The sequence below is a fragment of the Cydia fagiglandana genome, chromosome 10 (assembly GCF_963556715.1).
Source record: "Cydia fagiglandana chromosome 10, ilCydFagi1.1, whole genome shotgun sequence".
NCBI lineage: Eukaryota > Metazoa > Arthropoda > Insecta > Lepidoptera > Tortricidae > Cydia > Cydia fagiglandana.
Genome location: NC_085941.1, coordinates 7,698,295 through 7,718,898, shown reverse-complemented (window position 1 = coordinate 7,718,898; position 20,604 = coordinate 7,698,295). Strand labels below are relative to the sequence as shown.

The 20,604-nt window shown below is 36.5% G+C and overlaps 1 protein-coding gene across 1 annotated transcript in view; it reads left to right on the top strand.

Moving 5' to 3' along the window:
* LOC134668312 (lysine-specific histone demethylase 1A) overlaps positions 1–6,668 on the top strand; it is a 369,325-nt gene extending 362,657 nt beyond the window's left edge. The window contains exons 14-18 of the mRNA XM_063525794.1: positions 746–858; positions 1,314–1,437; positions 3,183–3,366; positions 3,802–3,932; positions 4,307–6,668. Coding sequence (XP_063381864.1) covers positions 746–858; positions 1,314–1,437; positions 3,183–3,366; positions 3,802–3,932; positions 4,307–4,461 — 707 coding nt within the window. The 3' untranslated portion in view covers positions 4,462–6,668. The remainder of the gene's footprint in view (positions 1–745; positions 859–1,313; positions 1,438–3,182; positions 3,367–3,801; positions 3,933–4,306) is intronic.
* Positions 6,669–20,604: the final 13,936 nt, after the last annotated feature.

The window sequence follows — 20,604 nt, the reverse complement described above, 5'->3', positions numbered from 1 at the left end:
CCTTAAGAGAGATGAACTTTATCGAAAACGGGAGTTATAATAATAGAATGATTAATTTTTATTTGCCTATTATTTTTTTGCCTTTTGTGGAAATCAGGGGGAGAGGCCTTTGCCCAGCAGTGGAACGCTACAATAAAATTTAATACTTGCAATTAATATAAAAAAAGTTATCTTACAGTAAATCACGTGTCTTTCGTGATTCTCCTCCTGCTATATTGTACTAAAATACCCAAGAAACATATTTTAAAACAAAAGCTATCACGCCTGTGGACATTAACTAAACAGCTTTTTTCACGATTTTATCACGCAAGCTAATAGAAAATCTATACCTACGCAGTTTAATCAGAAAATTAGGCTTTATATCCTTTGACGTTGGGTACCTGCTGGATGAATTACTAAAAACCGGACAAGTGCGAGTCGGACTCGCCCACCGAGGGTTCCGTACTTTTTAGTATTTGTTGTTATAGCGGCAACATCTGAAAATTTCAACTGCCGTACGGACGGACGGACAGCGGAGTCTTAGTAATAGGGTCCGGTTTTACCCTTTGGGTACGGAACCCTAAAAAATAGTGGACTCCACCCGTATTACGTTTTCCAACATTCTTTATAAATCTCCATACCTATAGATCGAAAGCGTTTGAAATTGAGACAGACGCCTCTAGTTACAATCGAGAAACCTTCTTTTATGAGGAAAATCGTGGAATCGATAATGGAAAAGAAAATTCACTCGTGTTTTTTTTTTCAGGTGATGTGGTTCTTTGCACTTTGCCTCTCGGCGTCTTGAAAGTAGCTGTGGCGAACAGCGGGCAAAACCAACAAAACTTCGTTAATTTTGACCCTCCATTACCGGATTGGAAGGTGAGACTCTTTGTTTTTTTTACCTATTCCTTAAATGCCTCAATGTGGTTTTGATTGAGTAATGGCTGCTATCTTTTCTATTACATATATTTTAGACACCGGGCAAGGAGTATAATGTTCCTCCAAATTTCTACAAAACTGGCTTACTTACTTACCTTTTATCATGTCTTATTTGGACGTCGATATTTTTTTACAATACGTATCTGAAAGCAACATTGAAAATATTTCAATATCTTATATATATTGGGAACGAAGAGCATCAGAGCATCGTAATCTCAAAAACTGTTTTACTAACTCGTGTTTACATAAAATACCTGGTAATAGTAATACAGGATGGGATCTGGTAGCTGCCCTCAGTGCCGCGTTTTTTAAAAATCCAACCTGTACCAGTCAGGCCTTTAAATTTTTGATACTTTTTTTGATTTTGGTATCTCATTGGAACTTTTTAACTCTAGGTGGCTGCTATCAAGCGTCTGGGCTATGGAAACCTGAACAAAGTAGTGCTATGCTTCGAAAGAACATTTTGGGACCCCAGCGCCAATCTCTTCGGCCATGTTGGCACTACGACAGCGAGCAGAGGTAGGAGGACTTTAGCTTTTTTGAAATTCACAAACTGATTCATCATCATCATCATCATCAGGCTATATTAGTCAACTGCTGGACATAGCCCTCCCCTAAAGAGCGCCATAGCGCCCTGTCTTCAGCTTGCCGCAAACTGATTGTGACGTCATAATTATATAGTGAATAGATTGTGAACTCTGAACATATTTATCTTAGTTACAATAGTAACCCGTACCATCTACTTAGTGTCACATATTTGCATTGGACCTTGTATTCATTTCGTACACTGAGTTCGACCTGGCCAACGATTTCAGTATATTCATTTACGCATTTTATTATCAATGAAACATGGGTAAAATATATTGAAACGCAGCTAGGTGGAGATTATTGCAGCAGATAAACGAGATGCACATTCATCGGCATTTATTCAACGCGCACTCACCATGATCCTCCGAACCGCGGCAGCTCTCCGAAGTGCATGTTCGCGACAAACAACCGACTCATCAATATTAATGCAGCGCCTGAGGAATCTCCGCAAATTAACCCTTCTTACACCCTACTAGTACACGCTCACTCTCTCGTAAATCATTATACCGTGTAAATAGTGTAAAACTTTGATACAGAAGGGGCCGTGATAAAGAATTAAAAGCTGAATAATTAACGCTACCTGCGGGAACCCGGAGGGCGACTGACGATAAATCACTTCCAGAGTCAAGACAAGCTTTTTTACGTTCTGGTTTAGTTCACCTCCTTACCGTCTTTGTTGTGTGCTCTGCTAACTTCATTAAACCCCCCTGCGCCTTGGCTGGGAATGCCCGAACAATGTAAACGGGCCTTTTTTTAAATAGTAGCCAATTTAACATTTTCGGGCTAAAGGAGGTTGGATATCTGATAAATTGTTATCGCTCGTGTCGTCTCAAGAATTATGTGAGAAAATAGCGTCCGCAACGATCCTTTTAACTTCAGCTCCAGCCACAATTGTTCAACTGTGCTGTTTTGCATAATTGTTTTATCCCATCGACCTTGCTCGCATTCGTCTACGGTAGCTCGTTAAGAACATTTTGTCTTAACGGTAAAAGTAACGTAACACGTAATAAAGTTAATGTAAAGTAATTATTAACATGTATTTAATGTGTCGGACAAGTTGAGGTAGCCCAGACATGGTACACTGCTCTGTTTGTTTATTGGATGGTTGACTAAGTACAGTTAATTAATAAAATGGATACATGTAAATTTTGAAACTCGGAGGAGGCCTCAAGAACTAATTGGTACCGACCGTACAAAATGAATCTTATATCCCCCTCACGTTATCAATTATTATTTCCCAGGAATTGGGCAATAATGTTTGTCAATATTTGTTCATATTCCAGGAAACCATTATGTAGATCATTGAACCGAAAAAGACAGCTTTAAATAAAATATTATAAATGTTTACTGAGAACCAGAAATTGTGTATCTGTCCGCTTTTCTAAGTGTTTAAAACCGTTTTCATAATAGCTGCTTATAACTTTACTGTTAGTTTTAGGACTCGTAACGTGTAATTCAGAGTACTGACTCCGCAATGCCGGGTAGTTCTGAAATTACCCATAAATTATTTTAGAAGTTACACGGCATTCTACCTATACCCGAATACAGCGACTCAGCGCGTGCTCCAACCTATACTAAGATATCGACACGCGTTGATTACATTTTGCTGACCGACATAACATCTATCGGTACTTCTAATGATTTCAAGCCTTGTTTATTTTACTGTTCGGTTGCAGGCGAGCTGTTCCTCTTCTGGAACCTGTACAGCGCGCCGGTGCTGCTGGCGCTGGTGGCGGGGGAGGCGGCGGCCGTGATGGAGAACGTGACGGATGACGTCATCGTCGGCCGCTGCATCGCCGTGCTCAAGAGCATCTTCGGCCACGCGGCCGTGCCGCAGCCCAAGGAATGTGTCGTCACCAGGTAGCTATAGTCCAAGTAGCCGTTCGTGTAGAAATCGTCAAAAACTTAGAATGAACAGTATCTAATATAAAGCGAATATTTTGTAAACAATTTGTATTTTATTATAATACGTAATTAAATTAAATGTCTGTCTATGATTGATTAAATGAGATAATCCTTTGACAAACTATGTATATAACTGCAGTCCATGTTGTATTTTCAGGGGTATTATGTGTTCTGCTTTTTAATGACTCAATTGAGATTCTAAATGGTGCATTCCTTATTCATTACAAAATGTGTTAATTTTCCTTTGACAATTACCTGTTCAACGCAGTTAATGGTTCGGCCACTAAACTCGAGCTAGAATCGGACGCTCGTTTGAACGGGTGTTAATTAAAGTCAAAAAGCACTGGCCTTGTTTTGGTTGAATCCGCTCAAAGCCCGCGTGTGTTTCAGATGGCGGGCGGACCCGTACGCGCGCGGCTCGTACAGCTTTGTGGCGGTCGGTTCGTCGGGCACTGACTATGATTTGCTCGCTGCTCCGGTGCCCGGGGCCTCTCCGGGGGAGAATAGGCTCTTCTTTGCTGGTACGTTTTGCAATTTATGAAACTCTGTGAAAATGTTATGGCTAGTTATCGTCTGTCTCCCAGGTATGACAATTATTTATTGTATGTCATAAACATAGCGTGGAAATAATGAAAGTCAGTTGCGATCGATAAACGATATTATTAATGAACTTATTCATTTTTTAGTATACCTTTTTATAGAGCAAAATAAAAGGCGAATTTATCTTGTTTCGGATACAGGAAATCTTAACAGTTTACCGTAAGGTACCGGCATTAATTAAATTAACCTAGTTTAATATCCTTATACAATCTCGTTGATGCACTGCACATGGTGACAAACGGTAACATGGTAGCCTTTCTGATACGTATATTCAGAAATTTCTCTCATTAACCAGGTGAACACACAATGCGCAACTATCCGGCTACGGTGCACGGCGCGTTTCTGTCCGGGCTGCGCGAGGCGGGCCGCCTAGCCGACCTGCTGTTACCGCAACCCCCCATAACCAACGCGAGCGTAGCTGCTGCCACTGCCGCCGCCAACCACTCCTGATGCGTCTGAACTGAAGCTTTGGCGTGCGTAGCTGATCTCCTACAGCCATCGGTCACCAACGCGAACGTGGCTAGTGCTACCGCCGCAAATAATTTCTGAAAAAAAAACAATACCGTGAGTTTCATCTTATAAAATAACAACTGGTGCGGGGAAAAAGATATTTGTTTGCAGATGAAAGACGATATTTCACTACGAACTAATTAATGACAACATTTCGAACTAGTTGTCATCATTAGAAAATTCAAGACTACAACATTGTTTAGAAAGTAAATTTATTTAGTTTAATTTTGTTTTGACTGTAACGCTAACAAAAGTACGTTTTGCTCTGTTAAGAACCATCTTATTTATTTGCATTGTCTAAACTTACTTTAGGTTAGGTAATTTTGGTAGTATAATATTGAAACTGGAAGGGTGCGATGATAGATGTCATCTCCATACAGTTTGTAACCTAAAAATGCCAAATGTCGCAAAATTTTATATTTATTTAAATTTATGATTATAATGATGAATTTGCACGCTTGCATGCAAGCTAGGTACAAGATCTGTAACACCATATATTGTAACATCCCCATACTGTATCAATGCAAATAAATAATTTCTGATTCTGATTACATTGAATTGTCTATCATCGTACCCTGGAAAAAATATAAAAACAATATTTGATAAGTAGGTATAAGTTTCAGTAGTATTAGGTATGACTTATTCCTTAACACGTTCCCTGTCCGGGTGCCCCCAATGTGAGGGCATGAGCTTTTTTCAGGAGTCCGTGCTTCCACTATGGGTTCACAACTTCAAAGTGAAAGCACAATTGGACGTGTGACGTTGTCATATCCAGGGACCGTTACCGGTATAACTAAAATTCAAAATATCTCATAGCATTCACAATATTTCTTTGATATTATAGAATAGTATTTAGGTAAGGATAATGATTGAGCAGATTAGCTAAATTAAGTGCAAGAAATATACATAAGCAATCATGATACCAAAAATTAATACTCGTACCGATTAATTTGTATTAAAATTATTACCGGTATTCGGTCCTTGGTCATACCTTTTTGGATGGGGATTAACGTGTTAAAATGACATCTTGGGCCATCATGGCCTGGTTTAGAATTAGATTATAATTATTATTCTCATGAATTGTGTAGTAATGTAAGTATTTTTGGTGTATTTGGTTCTGTGCTGCCGTATATTAAAATGTTCAGTTGTAGTTTAATCTCTAGATAGTAATTAAAAATAGATTTAATTAGTACAGTGATGACAAAATGCAGCCTTTATCAGAGTCATTAGACTCTCTAATGCAACTTTTCTGAAATAGATCATTTTTAATACAATAACAAAATAATAAGATTTGCACCTAAATGATGAATTTTAATAATTGTCTGCCCAGTATGCCTTAATAAAACAGCAATAGCTAATTAATAGTACAACCATTTATTCCATGTTTTCTACACGTTGGAGCAATAATAAGTAGTTGTTATGTAATTAAGTACCGATTTTTTGAACCTCCTTAATTGGCACGACCTGCCTAAATGAAAAACCTGGTTAATTGACACATAATTGCCGGTCCCTTGAGATTTCATTTATCCAGGTTTCAATGTACATAGTTTAAACGCCAACGGCTGATCAAAGGAATGTAATTCATAACGGTTTTCGGAATTATAACACAGAACACATTGACCATATTCAACTAAATGCTATTATAATTATAATACTTACCTAATCACGAAGTACCTAATGCCAAATCTAATTACATATTTGTCTTTTAATTTGCTAATGTTTCCGCTGATATCAGACCAATTTATTTCGATAATAATAATCCCATTAGTGTTGTGCTGATTTATCATTTTTATGCTAGAACAATAATGATATTTGTAAAATGGTTAAAATTATCTTTAAAATATTTAATTTTATTCCTTTGACGTATGCATATCCGCGACCATAATGCCGATGCTTAAAACTGGCGTTAATACATTATGACAACCGCACTGCCTGTCGAATTAACTAAATATTAAGTAGTTTTAATTATTAAATAAGTGCTTTTCATTTTACATATGCCGTATCATTAACAGTGTACGTATTTTTCATAATTTTCAACAATAAAAAACCTTTAAAATAATTGCAGTTTCAATATCAAAAATTCTCACTTTCAAATCGTCCCAGGGATCGGAGACGGCTCAGTCAATGTTAATTGGACAATTTAGATGATCTTAAACAAACACACCTGCCCTTTAGAGATGCACCTGTAACGTTTATACGGACTCGATAAAAACAAAGAAATGTGGGCGACTCCGTGATACAGGTAGGGTATACTTAGGGAGAGTGTAATCTTACGAAATATTGGGAAAATGATTTGTTAAACCCAACTCACCTTTTGTTATTCTTTACTGCATGTTATTTCCAAATGTGTATTTATCTATACACATTTGAAATATTACTACAAGAACTATTGTATAAAAGGAAAGCAATGATCAGTGAATACATTTTTGACCTTACACCCGTGTGACGGTAGCGAAACGGCCAAGCCTCATATTTCGAGTAAGGTGTAGAGCATGTGAAGACAGGGCTTGTAAAGTTAGGGCATGTAGAGTTATAGAAGCTTGGCTCTACATGAGATCTAATAACTTTTTGACAATGCGAGCCAATATGGTCTCTCGTCTTAGCAACATTTTAGATGAAAAAGTTTTTGGTGGGATAATATAATAATATATATATTACAGGTTTTAATTGCCTTACTTTGCACACAATCATATCAGCCAGAGGACGTCCACTGCTGGAATTAGGCCTATACACACAAGCATTACTTTAAATGTAGAACTTAATTAAGGGGCACTTCGTTATTTAAACCTACTACTTTACGCATTCATAATCTTTTTTTTTTCGGTAATAAAAGTCTTAGGAATTTATTAACCCTTATGTGTCAATTGATGACTTGTCCTATTTGTGCTACGAAATATAAATAAAGCGATCCGCTGTTTTATATCAATTACTTAGAAGGCTATAAGCTATTAATTACTACCTACTCCGGTTGGCGTCGTAAATACTTTGCCGACTCTACAGTGTAAATAGCGTTATGAGGCTTCGTCACAACAAAACCATTAAAACCGGGAGCGCCAATATACGATTACACTAAAACAATATAACGTTTTATTTATTTATAGTTGGGCATTAATTTGAGTTTGTTTACGCGCTAGGCGGGGCGACTGACGGATTTATGGTGGTTTTTAATTGCATTTTTAATTATTTTTCAACAACTACGCTGCCGGCAAATTGAAAACGGCTCACGCGATCCGGACCGATCTTATCTCGGACCTAGTTATGCTTTGAAAACTGCTTTTTGTACAAATATTTATCGCCCATTACCAGAGATCATTGCCTAAATAACAAATTGTTCTATTAAACCAAACAATGTGTCATAATTTAGCGCAGTAATTAAAAAACCGGGCAAGTGCGAGTCGGACTCGCGCACGAAGGGTTCCGTACCATAAAGCAAAAAAAAATGAAAAAAATGCAAAAAGAAAACGGTCACCCATCCAAGTACTGACCACGCCCGACGTTGCTTAACTTTGGTCAAAAATCACGTTTGCTGTAAGGGAGCCCCACTTAAATCTTTATTTTATTCTGTTTTTAGTATTTGTTGTTATAGCGGCAACAGAAATACATCATATATGAAAATTTCAACTGTCTAGCTATCACGGTTCGTGAGATACAGCCTGGTGACAGACAGACGGACGGACGGACGGACGGACAGCGAAGTCTTAGTAATAGGGTCCCGTTTTACCCTTTGAGTACGGAACCCTAAAAACGGACGTTAAACGTAATCCCTCCATATTTTCTTTACTTCGTTGGATTCATTTTTTTCATTAAACAAAGTGGATATTAAAATGAAACTCCAAGAACGGCGAGGGCACTCAGTATTCCAACATCTTAATTCTAAATTAATTGCGTTAGGATGTACCAATAAATCTACTGTCGGTATTATAAAACTCTAGTTTGCTTAGAACGTAGTTCCATGATGCAGCAAAAGGAGACCCAGTAGTTTTTCATCGTTTTAGTTAAAACTTTATTTTGTAATGAATAAGACTTGTTTTACAGTGCCAAGACGCTAACATACTACATTGTAGAATGTTACAATCAGATTTTACTAGCCAACGCCCATTGATTAACACGGCAGATAAAACTTAGTATAATGAAGTATTTTTATACTTAGCATTTTTTCACATTGTTAGTGGACGAGCGGAGACATGGGCTCAATGGAGTCGCAGAGTTTAGAAACAAGTAAATACATATAAGTACTTTGGAAAAATCGGGGGGTTTTTTTTAGGTTTACAGGTTTAAATTCATAATTTACTATGTATTTAAGTACTGTCTATTGTTTGCTACTATTCATGGTTAACATTTTTTATGAACCCGTCACGTGATTTTAATTTTGCTTTTTTATTTTTAGAACCACATAAAAATTAAAAATTAATAGGCATAATATACTTGACAACAGTAAAAAAAGTACGCTGAAGTGAGAACTTGCCCGCCTCGAAATAATTTCTTTTTCGTTTATTTTCGCAAAACTGCCATCACGACTATCGTAACAACACTCGGCGCGATTCGGGAAATGAATTAGATATTCACTAGATATGAAATAGTAAAGATATGTGACGTTCCACGACAAAAGGTACCTTAGGCGGCCGCAATAATATTGCAGCGGCGCTAATAATAGCGTAAGCGCCAACCGCCATAAGGTACCTTTTCCCGTGGAACGTCACATATCTTTACTATTTCATATCTAGTGAATCTCCAATTCATTTCCCGAATCGGGCCGACTGTTCTGTCGTTATTTTATGATCTACTTATAGTGAACTAGCCTATACTGCTGCTTAACGATAGTATAATCAAACAAGAACGGACATCAAATATCTATATAATAACTTGCAGAGATGTAACCTGGTTTTCACAATAAACGTCCAATTTCTTTTAGACCGTGCTTAAGAGGACCACTTTCATCAACAGGCCCATTAATTAGCGACTTGATATTTCATCACATTGTTAACCGGCCTAGATCTGATTCAATACTTGCTTCTACCTATACCGGGTGTGGCCCGTAACATGAGCAAGTAATTAAAACATAGATTGTACTCCTCAAACGGTGACACTTTTGTTCAGCAACTTTTAAAAATTATGAAGTATTTAGACTCCCTATTTTTCATACAAAATAAATATTATCTTCAATGGACGCCATCGGCACGCCATATCATTATGATTGAGGTTGCTTGTCAAGCCTTAAACATAACAAAATTCGCAATACATTGCATCTTTGAATAACCTTTATAGTGTATTAAAAATCAAACTACAAGTTATTTTCAAAAGTCGCTGAACAAATGTTGATCAGTATGAGTTAAATTTTTTGCTCATATTATTATACAGGCCACACCCGTTATACGATTCAATACCATAAATAAACGTTACTACATTTTTGTTACATGTAGAATGTATTCCAACATAAACTTAGTAAGGCTACTCCACGCATTTCCCGTCCAATCGCCGCTCAGTTACAATTAACCCTACGGTGCTACCTTCAGAAAAAATACGTGTACGGAGCGAGTCCGACAAACGAGGAATTAATATAAGATCCACCGCCATTTATAAATTCTACTTCCACTTTGTTCTACCGGCCCTTCCAGTTTATTTGTCAGTGAGTAAATTATGCGGGATTTTTTGTTTGAGTTTGATTGTGAGTAATGAGTTCTTATGATAAGGTAATGTTGAGGTGAGAACGATTTTTAACGAAATGCTGTTTGATTACTTATTCAAATTTTATGCTTATTGTATTTCAATACTGCTTATCATCACAATAGGTAAAGCGGAAGTAACCGCAAGGTTAATAATGAAATGATATTTATATTTTGTAAAGACATGAAACCATGCTAATCGTTACATACAATTAATATATATTTGTTGCATATTTATGTGCTTAGAAACATTTTTAAGATTTTAAACTTACTTATTAGTAGGTAATAAATTAATAAAAACAGCAGAGTGGTGGGTAAACTGTACAGCCACAGGGTAGAAAATATCGATACGATAAAACTTATTCATCATCATCATTTCAGCCTATATACGTCCCACTGCTGAGCCCAGGCCTCCTCTCATGCGCGAGAGGGCTTGGGCTATATAGTCCCCACGCTAGCCCAATGCGGATTGGGGACTTCACATACACCTTTGAATTTCTTCGCAGATGTCTGCAGGTTTCCTCACGATGTTTTCCTTCACCGAAAAGCTAGTGGTAAATATCAAATGATATTTCGTACATAAGTTCCGACAAACTCATTGGTACGAGCCAGGATTTGAACCCGCGACCTCCGGATTGAAAGTCAGACGTCATATTCACTCGGCCACCACTGCTTTTTTAAAACTTATTAGTAGGTAACTAAATTAGTAAAAACAGCAGAGTGGTGGGTAAACTGTACAGCCACAGGGTAGAAAATATCGATACGATAAATTTTACAAACCCTACACAATAATAAAACAATATGATTGTTTGCCAAAAATATGTAAAAATAGGTACCTACACATTTTTTATGACTAAACAAAACTGCTGTAAAATTAATGTCTTCCCCCTTAGAACTGTCATACTTTTTTTCCAAATATTGTAATAATAAGCGCCATCTATAATATAATGCTTGTACTTGCGCAGGCGCTGCTGGGTATGTGGCGCCACCTGTTTAGAGCTTTATAAAGCTTTATACAATGCAACACGCAACAACAGACTGAGCTTTGGAAAGCTTGACTTGACACGCGGTTGACGTAAAAGTGCCTGAGGACGGAGTAGTTTCGGCCCGTAGTTGCAGATGGCGCTGTATAGAAAAACGCAATGCGCCATAAAATACAATTTTAATTTAACTACCATTTACAATTACTTAGTTTTTTACAGAGATGAATTTAGATTTGTCTACAGAGGTGGCGTTTTTGGTTAATGTATACAATGAGTTTATTAAAGGTTTTGGATATTAAGTTTTATACGGTTCGTTTGTGTTTGTTTATATTAATTAAGTTACATTCCTTTCATCTTCGTAATGTTTAAGTGTGCTACTGCGCAAGACCTTTTAATAAAGTAGCGCCATCTTTTAAAGCTTTACGAAACTACGCGTCCCCTGACTAAACTTTTGAAAGCTCGGCGCACGGTCGGTTGTCAAGGGGAAGCCACGATGCCCTAGCCCTAGTCGTACCCCTAATTCGTAGATGGCGCTTTATTGAGTGAGTGCGTGTGCGTAGGGATTTGACTTTCGTTGACACGCAATAGGTCAGTTTTATTCTGGTAGATGGCGTTATTAAGGGCCACTTGCACCATTCCACTAACCCGGGGTTAACCGGTTAAACCCCGAGTTACCATGGTTACCAGTACAATTTGACAGTGGGTTCACGATTAAACCGCTTAACCCCGGGTTATTGGGATGGTGCAAGTGGGCCTAAGTCAAATTTATAAAATCTAACCACTTAAGTTAGCATCTTTAATATTTGAAGTAAATTAAGCCTAATTGTGACTTAAACTAACTGAGAATACACTTAATATTACATATACAGGGTGGCCAAAAAATAAGTGCATTCCCGTTGCCAGAGAGGTTTTTGGATTATAGGAGCTGAGCTACTGAGCAACTTTTACTATGGGACCAACCCCGAACTAATTACCCCTAATAGAAAGCCATAATTATTAACTAGGAATTAAAACAATCATGTGATCCTGTTTATAAGGGCACACTCGAAATTTGATGTCATTCATTATGTACTAAGTCACATAAATATACCTACTTACCTACGAGTACGTGCACATGATGTGACCGGCGAATAAAACACATTATTACTAATGGGGTTGGCAACTGTCAAAGGTTTGCATAGATAGCGCCATCATAGCTTGCAGAGCATAAAATTCCATTAAACAACCAAATTTTAGGGATTGATAGGGCAAGCTAAGTATGCTGGCGCCACGCCATCTGCTAAATTCTTTGACCGGCAACCTCATTACTTTCTTTTGATATGAAGCCACTAACAAACTGCAAGTCAAGCATTTCTAGAGGTAAATTTATGCGATAAATAGGGAAATTAATGCGATTATGCTTTCTCTTCCGGTTGTAGACAACAAATAAACTTTCTTTATTGTTAAACTTACTTAATAGCTACCATGAATCGAAAAGAAATGCTCCACAATGCTCGGCGAGATGCCTTATGATCAGCTAGGTCAAGTGTCAAGGCGCAATCCTACAGGCACCGACACAGTGACATGCCATTACGGCGCGCACTAGACCTCACTATACATACAATATAAAGTTGGAATGCAAAAATTCTCTCCCATTTCCAATTCAGTTGCCCAGTGAACTTGAATGTCTTTGAACATTATTTTCAACAAAACAGTGTTGGCGGCAATGTCGCTTTTATCCATCATAGTGTTCCTGATAATTTTACTCGTCACTACCGTGAAGACTGATGCGCAAACTCAACAAAATAAACAAGATTCAAACGTGCAAAACTTCAAAGAATTTGTGACGAACGCGATAAAAGAGCAAAGTTCGAAGATTCAGACACTTTTCAAGAAAATACAGACAAATGTGCAAAGAATGTTGCAAACTATACAAAGTATTAAACAGCATTCTAAAACCGTTGATTTAAAAAATATCGCAAGTAAAAATGTGAACCAAGTGGAGTCAACTATTGAAAAATCCCTGCCATTGAAGAGTTTTAAAAAAGAAGCTACTGAAGCGACTGCGAGGAGTTTTAACACTCATTACACGACGACGGGATATGGTCACACTGGGACCGGTGGTGGCCACGGTCACACGGGGAACGCCAACTATGCGGCACCGACATATCACCATCACTCAATTGGATTCGATCCTATAAATATAGTGGTATCAATGTCTCTGTTATCATTCCTTCTTCAAGCCATACAAGGGTTGCTATCCAGAACTCGGACCCCCACGCCCGTGGTTGAAGCCAGGAGTTTGGATTTGGTGCAAGAATGGTTGACGTCTTATCGCGAGAAGAATTTGAAACCAGATGTGAAATATGCTAAATATCCCAAGAAGAAATATTTCAAGAAATATATGCGTTAGTTTCTTGCGATTACGATGGCGGTTTGTGCGAGTAGCTTAGGAACTAGGTTATTTATTTATTTGTAGTATTATTGCTTTATTAAGTATTTATTATTTAGTTACTATTTAGGTAATGTTTCAGTGAATATTTAATAAATACAAGTCGAATTACATTCATAATTATTAGGCGACTGTATTATTGTATTTGCGACGACACAATACAATCATTATTGAAATTGCTGTGAGACTACGTTGATTTTCGACCGTAAGATTATTTATTATTTATTTTATTTTATTAAACTTTCTTGCACAATATAAAATGGTAGAAATGGCGGACTTAATGTTTTAAGATGTTCGCTAACAGTCTATCAGTCGGTCTAATAAAAACCTGTGGAGTGCAGGATTGTAGACGTAGAGATGAAGTATGAAGTCTCATTAATATTTATTTTATTTTTAAGTCTTAATTTTTCATTGCTTGATTAAGTTACTTGAAGCATTGGGACATTCTTTCCAAGTAAAGTTTGGTTCTACTTTAACCATGGTTATTAGGTATAAAACTGAATTGTGCCCATAGGAAAATATTTTAAAAGATACTGTTTGAATCAACCACTTACGCTGTTCTCTGAAAGACTGTATTTAATTTTTCTCCCTTTATTTTAATCCCTTCTGAAGCGCTGTAGACTGTCTCTTTATACCTAAAGCGACTCAGTCGGCACAAGTAAAACGATCCCCAGAGATCAATGCTCGAGAAAATTAAACAAAGACATCCAGTTGTATCGTTGGTGCGGTTAATTAAAGCCAACCGGGTTGGATTTCCGAACGGATTGAGGCCTTGATCGCATGTGGGCAGGAGTTGATCGTCCTTAATAGTAGACAGACAATACACAAGGTCCATACACGCAAATAGTGCCATTCAGGGACAACAACGGCGATATATGGACAGATTGTTCTCTTCCTACAGCCAGGAGACAACAATAACACAGTTTGTCAGGAGAAATATGACACCTATGTAAGGTCAATGTGGGTAAGTGTGGCATGTGGAAGAGTGTGATTGGCCTTCACATTGGGGCAGGATTACACATTGATTAGTATTTATTGCGAGTTTATAGATTTGCCACTAAACGCAATCCAGCCAGGCAAGCATCATGCTGAGTCGGAAACATTTCGTAGCTTATATGTTATGATATATTACGTGTTGTTTTATTGTTTTATTTTGCCTCGAATAAACGCTCTCTATTCTGTTCTCAACTAATAAGTTCTAAATTCTGACTGAATGGAAATTGATTGCTTAAAATTCGTAAGTACCTAACTAGTTGTGTTTGCTCAGAGCAAAAAAAGGTCAACCACGGCGTTGCATGAACAAGAGATTTCCTTTAGCAGGATTGGTCCTTAGGACCCATCTCGGTGGCTCCACTTCTTGAATCCATCCCTGGGTCCTAAGGACCAATCCTGCCAAAGGAAATCTCTTGTTCATGCAACGCCGTATATTAGCTCCAGCGCCATCCGCTAAACAAAAAAGAGCAGTAAAATACATTGATGGGTACATAGATAAATCTATGGGTACGTTATTTCTACTTGCATTATTGTCAAAACAAGTTTATGTCTTGGGAGAATCTTCTCCAACAAGTAATGATTTTTCAGTACCTATGTTTCTAAAGCTTTGAAGAATTTTGCACACCGTCCTAATGTCTAATGAGCTAATGACAGATTGTTCCACAATACTAATGGTCGGTAGAGTACATGGGAATAAACTGCCTCGGGGTCTATTCGACACATTTAAGGGACAGATGACATTTTCGTATTTTACTTTGAAGTACTCGTTTTGTAGGTTCAACGCATCTGCCACTTTGACAACTCGAATAGGCCCCTTGAATTATAAATTATAATTGAAAGAGCTAAAGCTTCTAAATACTGTGGAATTTACATAGAGTGCAATAAAACAAAACAGATGCTGCTCGCTGTATATAAAGTACGCTCTCATTAGTAATTCCATCAAGTTTTACAACAAAGAACGTTCATAACAAAAATCCCGGCTCAGAGCTATGCTTAAAATAGTTCACCATACATTCTAATCCCATCTCTTGTGAATTTAATTTGAATTTTGAGCATTTTAGTGTTGGCTTAGAGCGGTTTTAGTAAAAATCCCTGTATTATCCTCCGTCGGGTCGGAGAAGCGCCAGTTGAGATGTATTGTGACCAAAATGTGGAGTTTGTAAGGATAAGCTTCTAAAATTGACTTTTCTTCGACTTTATTATAATGAATTTTATATTAAGTTGAGGTTACAAAAAAGGTTCAGCAATCACATTTATATTATTACTAGCCTCTGTACGCGACTTCGTCAGCGTTGAATGATACATATATGCATACATACATACATTATAATCACGCATCGTATAATGTAAAATATAAATTCCGATAGTGTTAGTTACACTCTTGACAGAGTGGTCGTGGCCATTATGTAGACTTTTGAGCGACTTGTTTAACGACACGTCGCCATTCGTTCCGTAGAGCTGCTTTCCGTGAGCTTACTGTGGCCGACACACTGGCTTTAATTTGGTCGGTCCATCTCATTGGCGATCTTCCTCTAGCCGTGTCTGATAGTGTTTAGTAGGAGCCAGAAATCGAATCGAACTATTTATAATAATAATATGTAACTTGTGACCTGTAATTTATCATTCATTACCAGTAAGGAATATCTGTCTATGTCTAAATCTGGTTTGAAAATTTCATGCTACCTGTATTAGTTGACCTCGTGAGATAGCTTTCACATCTGGTGCCTGCCTAACTATACCGTAATGCAATTACCGACAAGCAAGTAGGCAGTAGGTTGCCAAATTTTGGATAGAATTTGAGTATTCAACTGTAAATTCCTCTTCCGTAAACGTGGTGGCACGACGCGTGCTCGCCCTAAGCCCCGTGACGCAGGTTAATGCTGCTCCCGCGCGGATTTTAGAACCGGCATTAACTATTCACAGCCGCATGGTGTGCGAATATTGCGTCCTATGAATAACGTAAACAGATTGCGAGAATCTATGACGTGTGTTTCCCTCGATTCGGTTACGGGCCGATTTCAATCCTTACTTGGATCCGCATTGAATGTCTATTTCAGTCATACTTAAATACATATTTTATACGATGACGAGAAACGTTGCGCTATTTTACTTTAAAGTATTTTAAGTAAAATTTAGCGATTATAACTATAAAGAAATTATAAAATTAAGGATAAAAATATAATTTGATTAGAAAGTATCAGCAGCGACACAGGGAAACGATAACAAAAACGCCTACAGTTCAATAGGTAGCAATACCCAAGCGCAAAGATTAACCGATGAAATTTTAATAGGCGGTACTTTTTATAAGTATCGCGGCAAATAAAAATAATATATTTGTTTATTTCTATGTAGGGCAGACATGGCAGAATGAAATATAAGTCGACGTGAGAGTGTTTTCATATTTCATACCCTAATGCTTCGTATTTTGATTGATTAAAAATCACTATCTACTTAGATAAAAGTAGGTAGTAGACACTTTTATAATATCTTTAGTGGGATAAAGATAATTCTTAAAAAATATATTATATTGAACAATTTATTTAATATACCTACTAAATGATGAAAAGTAACAGGAGATCTTTGGTTAGGTAAAAGAATCAACGTATTTTGATTGGTTGGTTAAATGTGGAGTTCTATAAAAGAAGGTAGTTACCTATTTTCTTACGATAGTTGTGTTATTCATATAAAATCTCTACTAATTTGTGGTTTGCAAAATATTATTAAATGGATATATTTTCGGCATGATAAATATAATAATACCGCACAAAACGAACCATGTAAAAACTTTTGTCAACCCTTCCGTTTCAGATTTAGAATGTTACAATAACTGACAGCTCCGCTTTGTATTTGTGACTTAACCATTCCGCACAAAATCTGATAGCTTTAACATTTCAAATACGGTTCAAGTTATTTTAACAATGGCACAGTTAAAAAAATATACCGTCACAAAATGAAACCCTTTATCGCAATTTCTTTCTTCGTATGTCATCTTAATTTAAGAATTCAGCTGCTCTATATCCAGACAAATCGGTTTTGTTAATGTGACAGTTAGTTGACTGATGCAAAAAATTGTTTAGCGGTATTGTTGTACATTGTTAAAGTAATCTCAGCTCAATATAGTGTGTCGGAGAATTGGATTAAAGGATTGTCAGACAGGTAAAGAGTGCCTACGACGTTTTTGGGAAACATGACTCGCGGCGTGTTTGTCTCATGTTAGAAAGTCATTTCGCATTCTGATTCTTATTAGTTATAAGTATTACAATCAAATACGTTATGAATGAAGAATTAAATATAGGTATAACGATCAATTTTATCTGTTCTCTAAAATATAATCAATTTAATATGTTACAATACGTCGGTGCGAATAAAAAAATCGCCATGTATTTTTAAGCTACTTTTCAGGAGACAAAAATAACCGTTCATTTTCCTGTCTGTAATATATTTGTTGCACCTGTATTTTTTCTGATAGATCAATGATTTTTACATGATACTCATGAAATATAAACAGTTTTTTTTGTAATTTTTTAAAATATTATTATTTTAACCAAATTTTGCTACATAGCGACTTAAATTTGGTTCATTAAAATCGTCATGTGTGAAGTTTGTACACATAGCGATTTGTTGCCAAAGTAACATAGACCCTAAAATCCGCTATGTATCATAGATATATGATACATAGCGGATTTTAGGGTCTATGTCGGGTAATCCATTCTACAATAAAACGCCATGTGCAACGTTATCGCCATCACCCTCGACGGAAAACAAGGTATTTAAAATCGTTATGTGCTAAAAAGTCACATGGCTATTTTTTTGTTTCAGTTCTGTTATTTTTTTGTACAAATGTTGTTCTTGTTCACATAGCGGAATTTTTATTTTCTAAACTAATAAAGATATAACAAAAATTTTGATGTGGGTCGACGGGAAATTTAAAAAGGAATTCAAATATGCCAAAATAAAAAAATCGTAAAAAAACACAGCGATTTTTTTATTCGCACCGACGAATAGTATTGAAGTTAATTTTTGAATAGGTACCTAATATATTTCCTCCTCCTCCTTGAGTCGTATTCCTCATAGCTGAGGGTCGGATTATATTTACTGGTATGCTTAGTTTAGTATATTATACGGATTAAAAATAAACCATAAAATCTTCAAACTTAAAAAGTGGACGGCTTTCAAGCGCGTAAAAATTATCTTAACAAGGTTGGTTAAATTACATAACGACTTTAGTATTAAATGTACCTCTAAACCAAGGACCATATCTGTTAACTGTACTGTATGTACTGAGATAGGAGAAAGCCTTAAAGCAAGTAAGTAAGAATAATAATTGGCTTTTCATTACCAACCCCTATCATACCGCAGTCAATGCCATTATTTGGACACATGTCAGAACGTAGAGCATCAAAGAGGTATTTCCAATCTAAATTCAAATATACGAAATTCGTTCAAACTAAACATTCAATAGGTAATTTAAAAATTCTATTCAAATAGTCCCCTTGTTAAACCGCTTAAGATAATTATACTAAACATTGCCGTACGAGGGCACAGAGCTTGCAGAGTTACCTTGGTGCCAGTAAATAAAAAATCAGCAGTACGAGTAGAAGCCCAATTCCGATTTTAATTACTTGTAATGGTCTAGAAATACCACAGCTGACAGATCACATCCATAACCGTTTTAGAACAAGAAATTAATGTCAGAATCGGAATCCATGTTAATGCGTCTATTGTTTTAAACAGAAATAAATTAGATTCCTAGACAGAAACAGAAAAAGGTAACCTTATATTATGCTGTGTTTCATATCAATTCAATAATAAAAGCTAAGTAGACAGGACATGTTTAAAATTAAATTACATACATTTCGTATGCATACACTTAACGTGAGTAGATAAAAAAATCTGTAAGTATAGATATTCCGTTACCACTACAAACATAACTTACTTAAGTAATGACTCTTATTTAATTAATTTTTAAGATAAGTACCTACTACATTTGCCTAGGTTTTTACGTATTCCAGAATTATGTTATTACAGTTATAGAAAACAATAAATTCACAAGTAGACGTGTTTAATTTTATAGGCGATTATATGCAAAGAGAACCGTTCTTGTCAGACAAATGATTCAATAATGTGCTTATTAATCGTAATATTATTGAAATTCTATAGGTACTCACTGTTTTATAGAGAATACTGTTCTCTACCCCTTATTATATGCACATAGTGAGACCTCGTTTCGTGCCCCACCCTTTGCATATAATATTTGTTTGATCTTCAACCAAGCGCCATCACAGTACAAGCGGTTATTTATTGATGTTGGTTTAATATGCTTTATATGAAGGTATTTCTTATCATAAGAAGATCATTATATGTATTTTTAAATCGGATGCTTTGATCGGTTAAAAGATGAATACGATTAAAGGAAAAATATATGTATTGTACTAGTTGTTTGAATTTCAGTAGAAAATTATTAAAATGCTAAGAAAATTTTCCAAATATTTGAACACATCAGGATCAGCGCTCCAATTAAAATTTATTAGGTACTTTAAAAGAGACGGGGGTGAACTCAAAGAAACTAATAAATCCATCAAAATAAAAAGGACAACTAATCCAATCTTCGAAAAAGCAAATTGAAATCAAACGAAAGGCTAATTGCGACGACTCTTGTCGTCTATTATCTCCACTTATCTTCCTAAAATTGCCCAGTTGATTTAAATATTTGGAAAGATAGGCTTTATTAGTTACACAACAAGGTCGTATTTGCCGATACACAATAGAATCTGCTACGAGGTTGCGACAGTAAGCAGGCGTTATTGCACCTCGCTTGGCCCCAACCCTCGAGCAGAGGGTCCTAATATTCCCTTAAACCGTAAAGACGTCAAAGGCGATGCTCGAGACGCACTTGTCTATTTGTAATTGAATATGAAAATCTTTCGTGCTATGCAAGGGCTGCAAATCCCCCTGGCGAGAGCTAGATGCACTGGAATAGATTCATAAATTATGATGGTTTAAAGTATTTGTT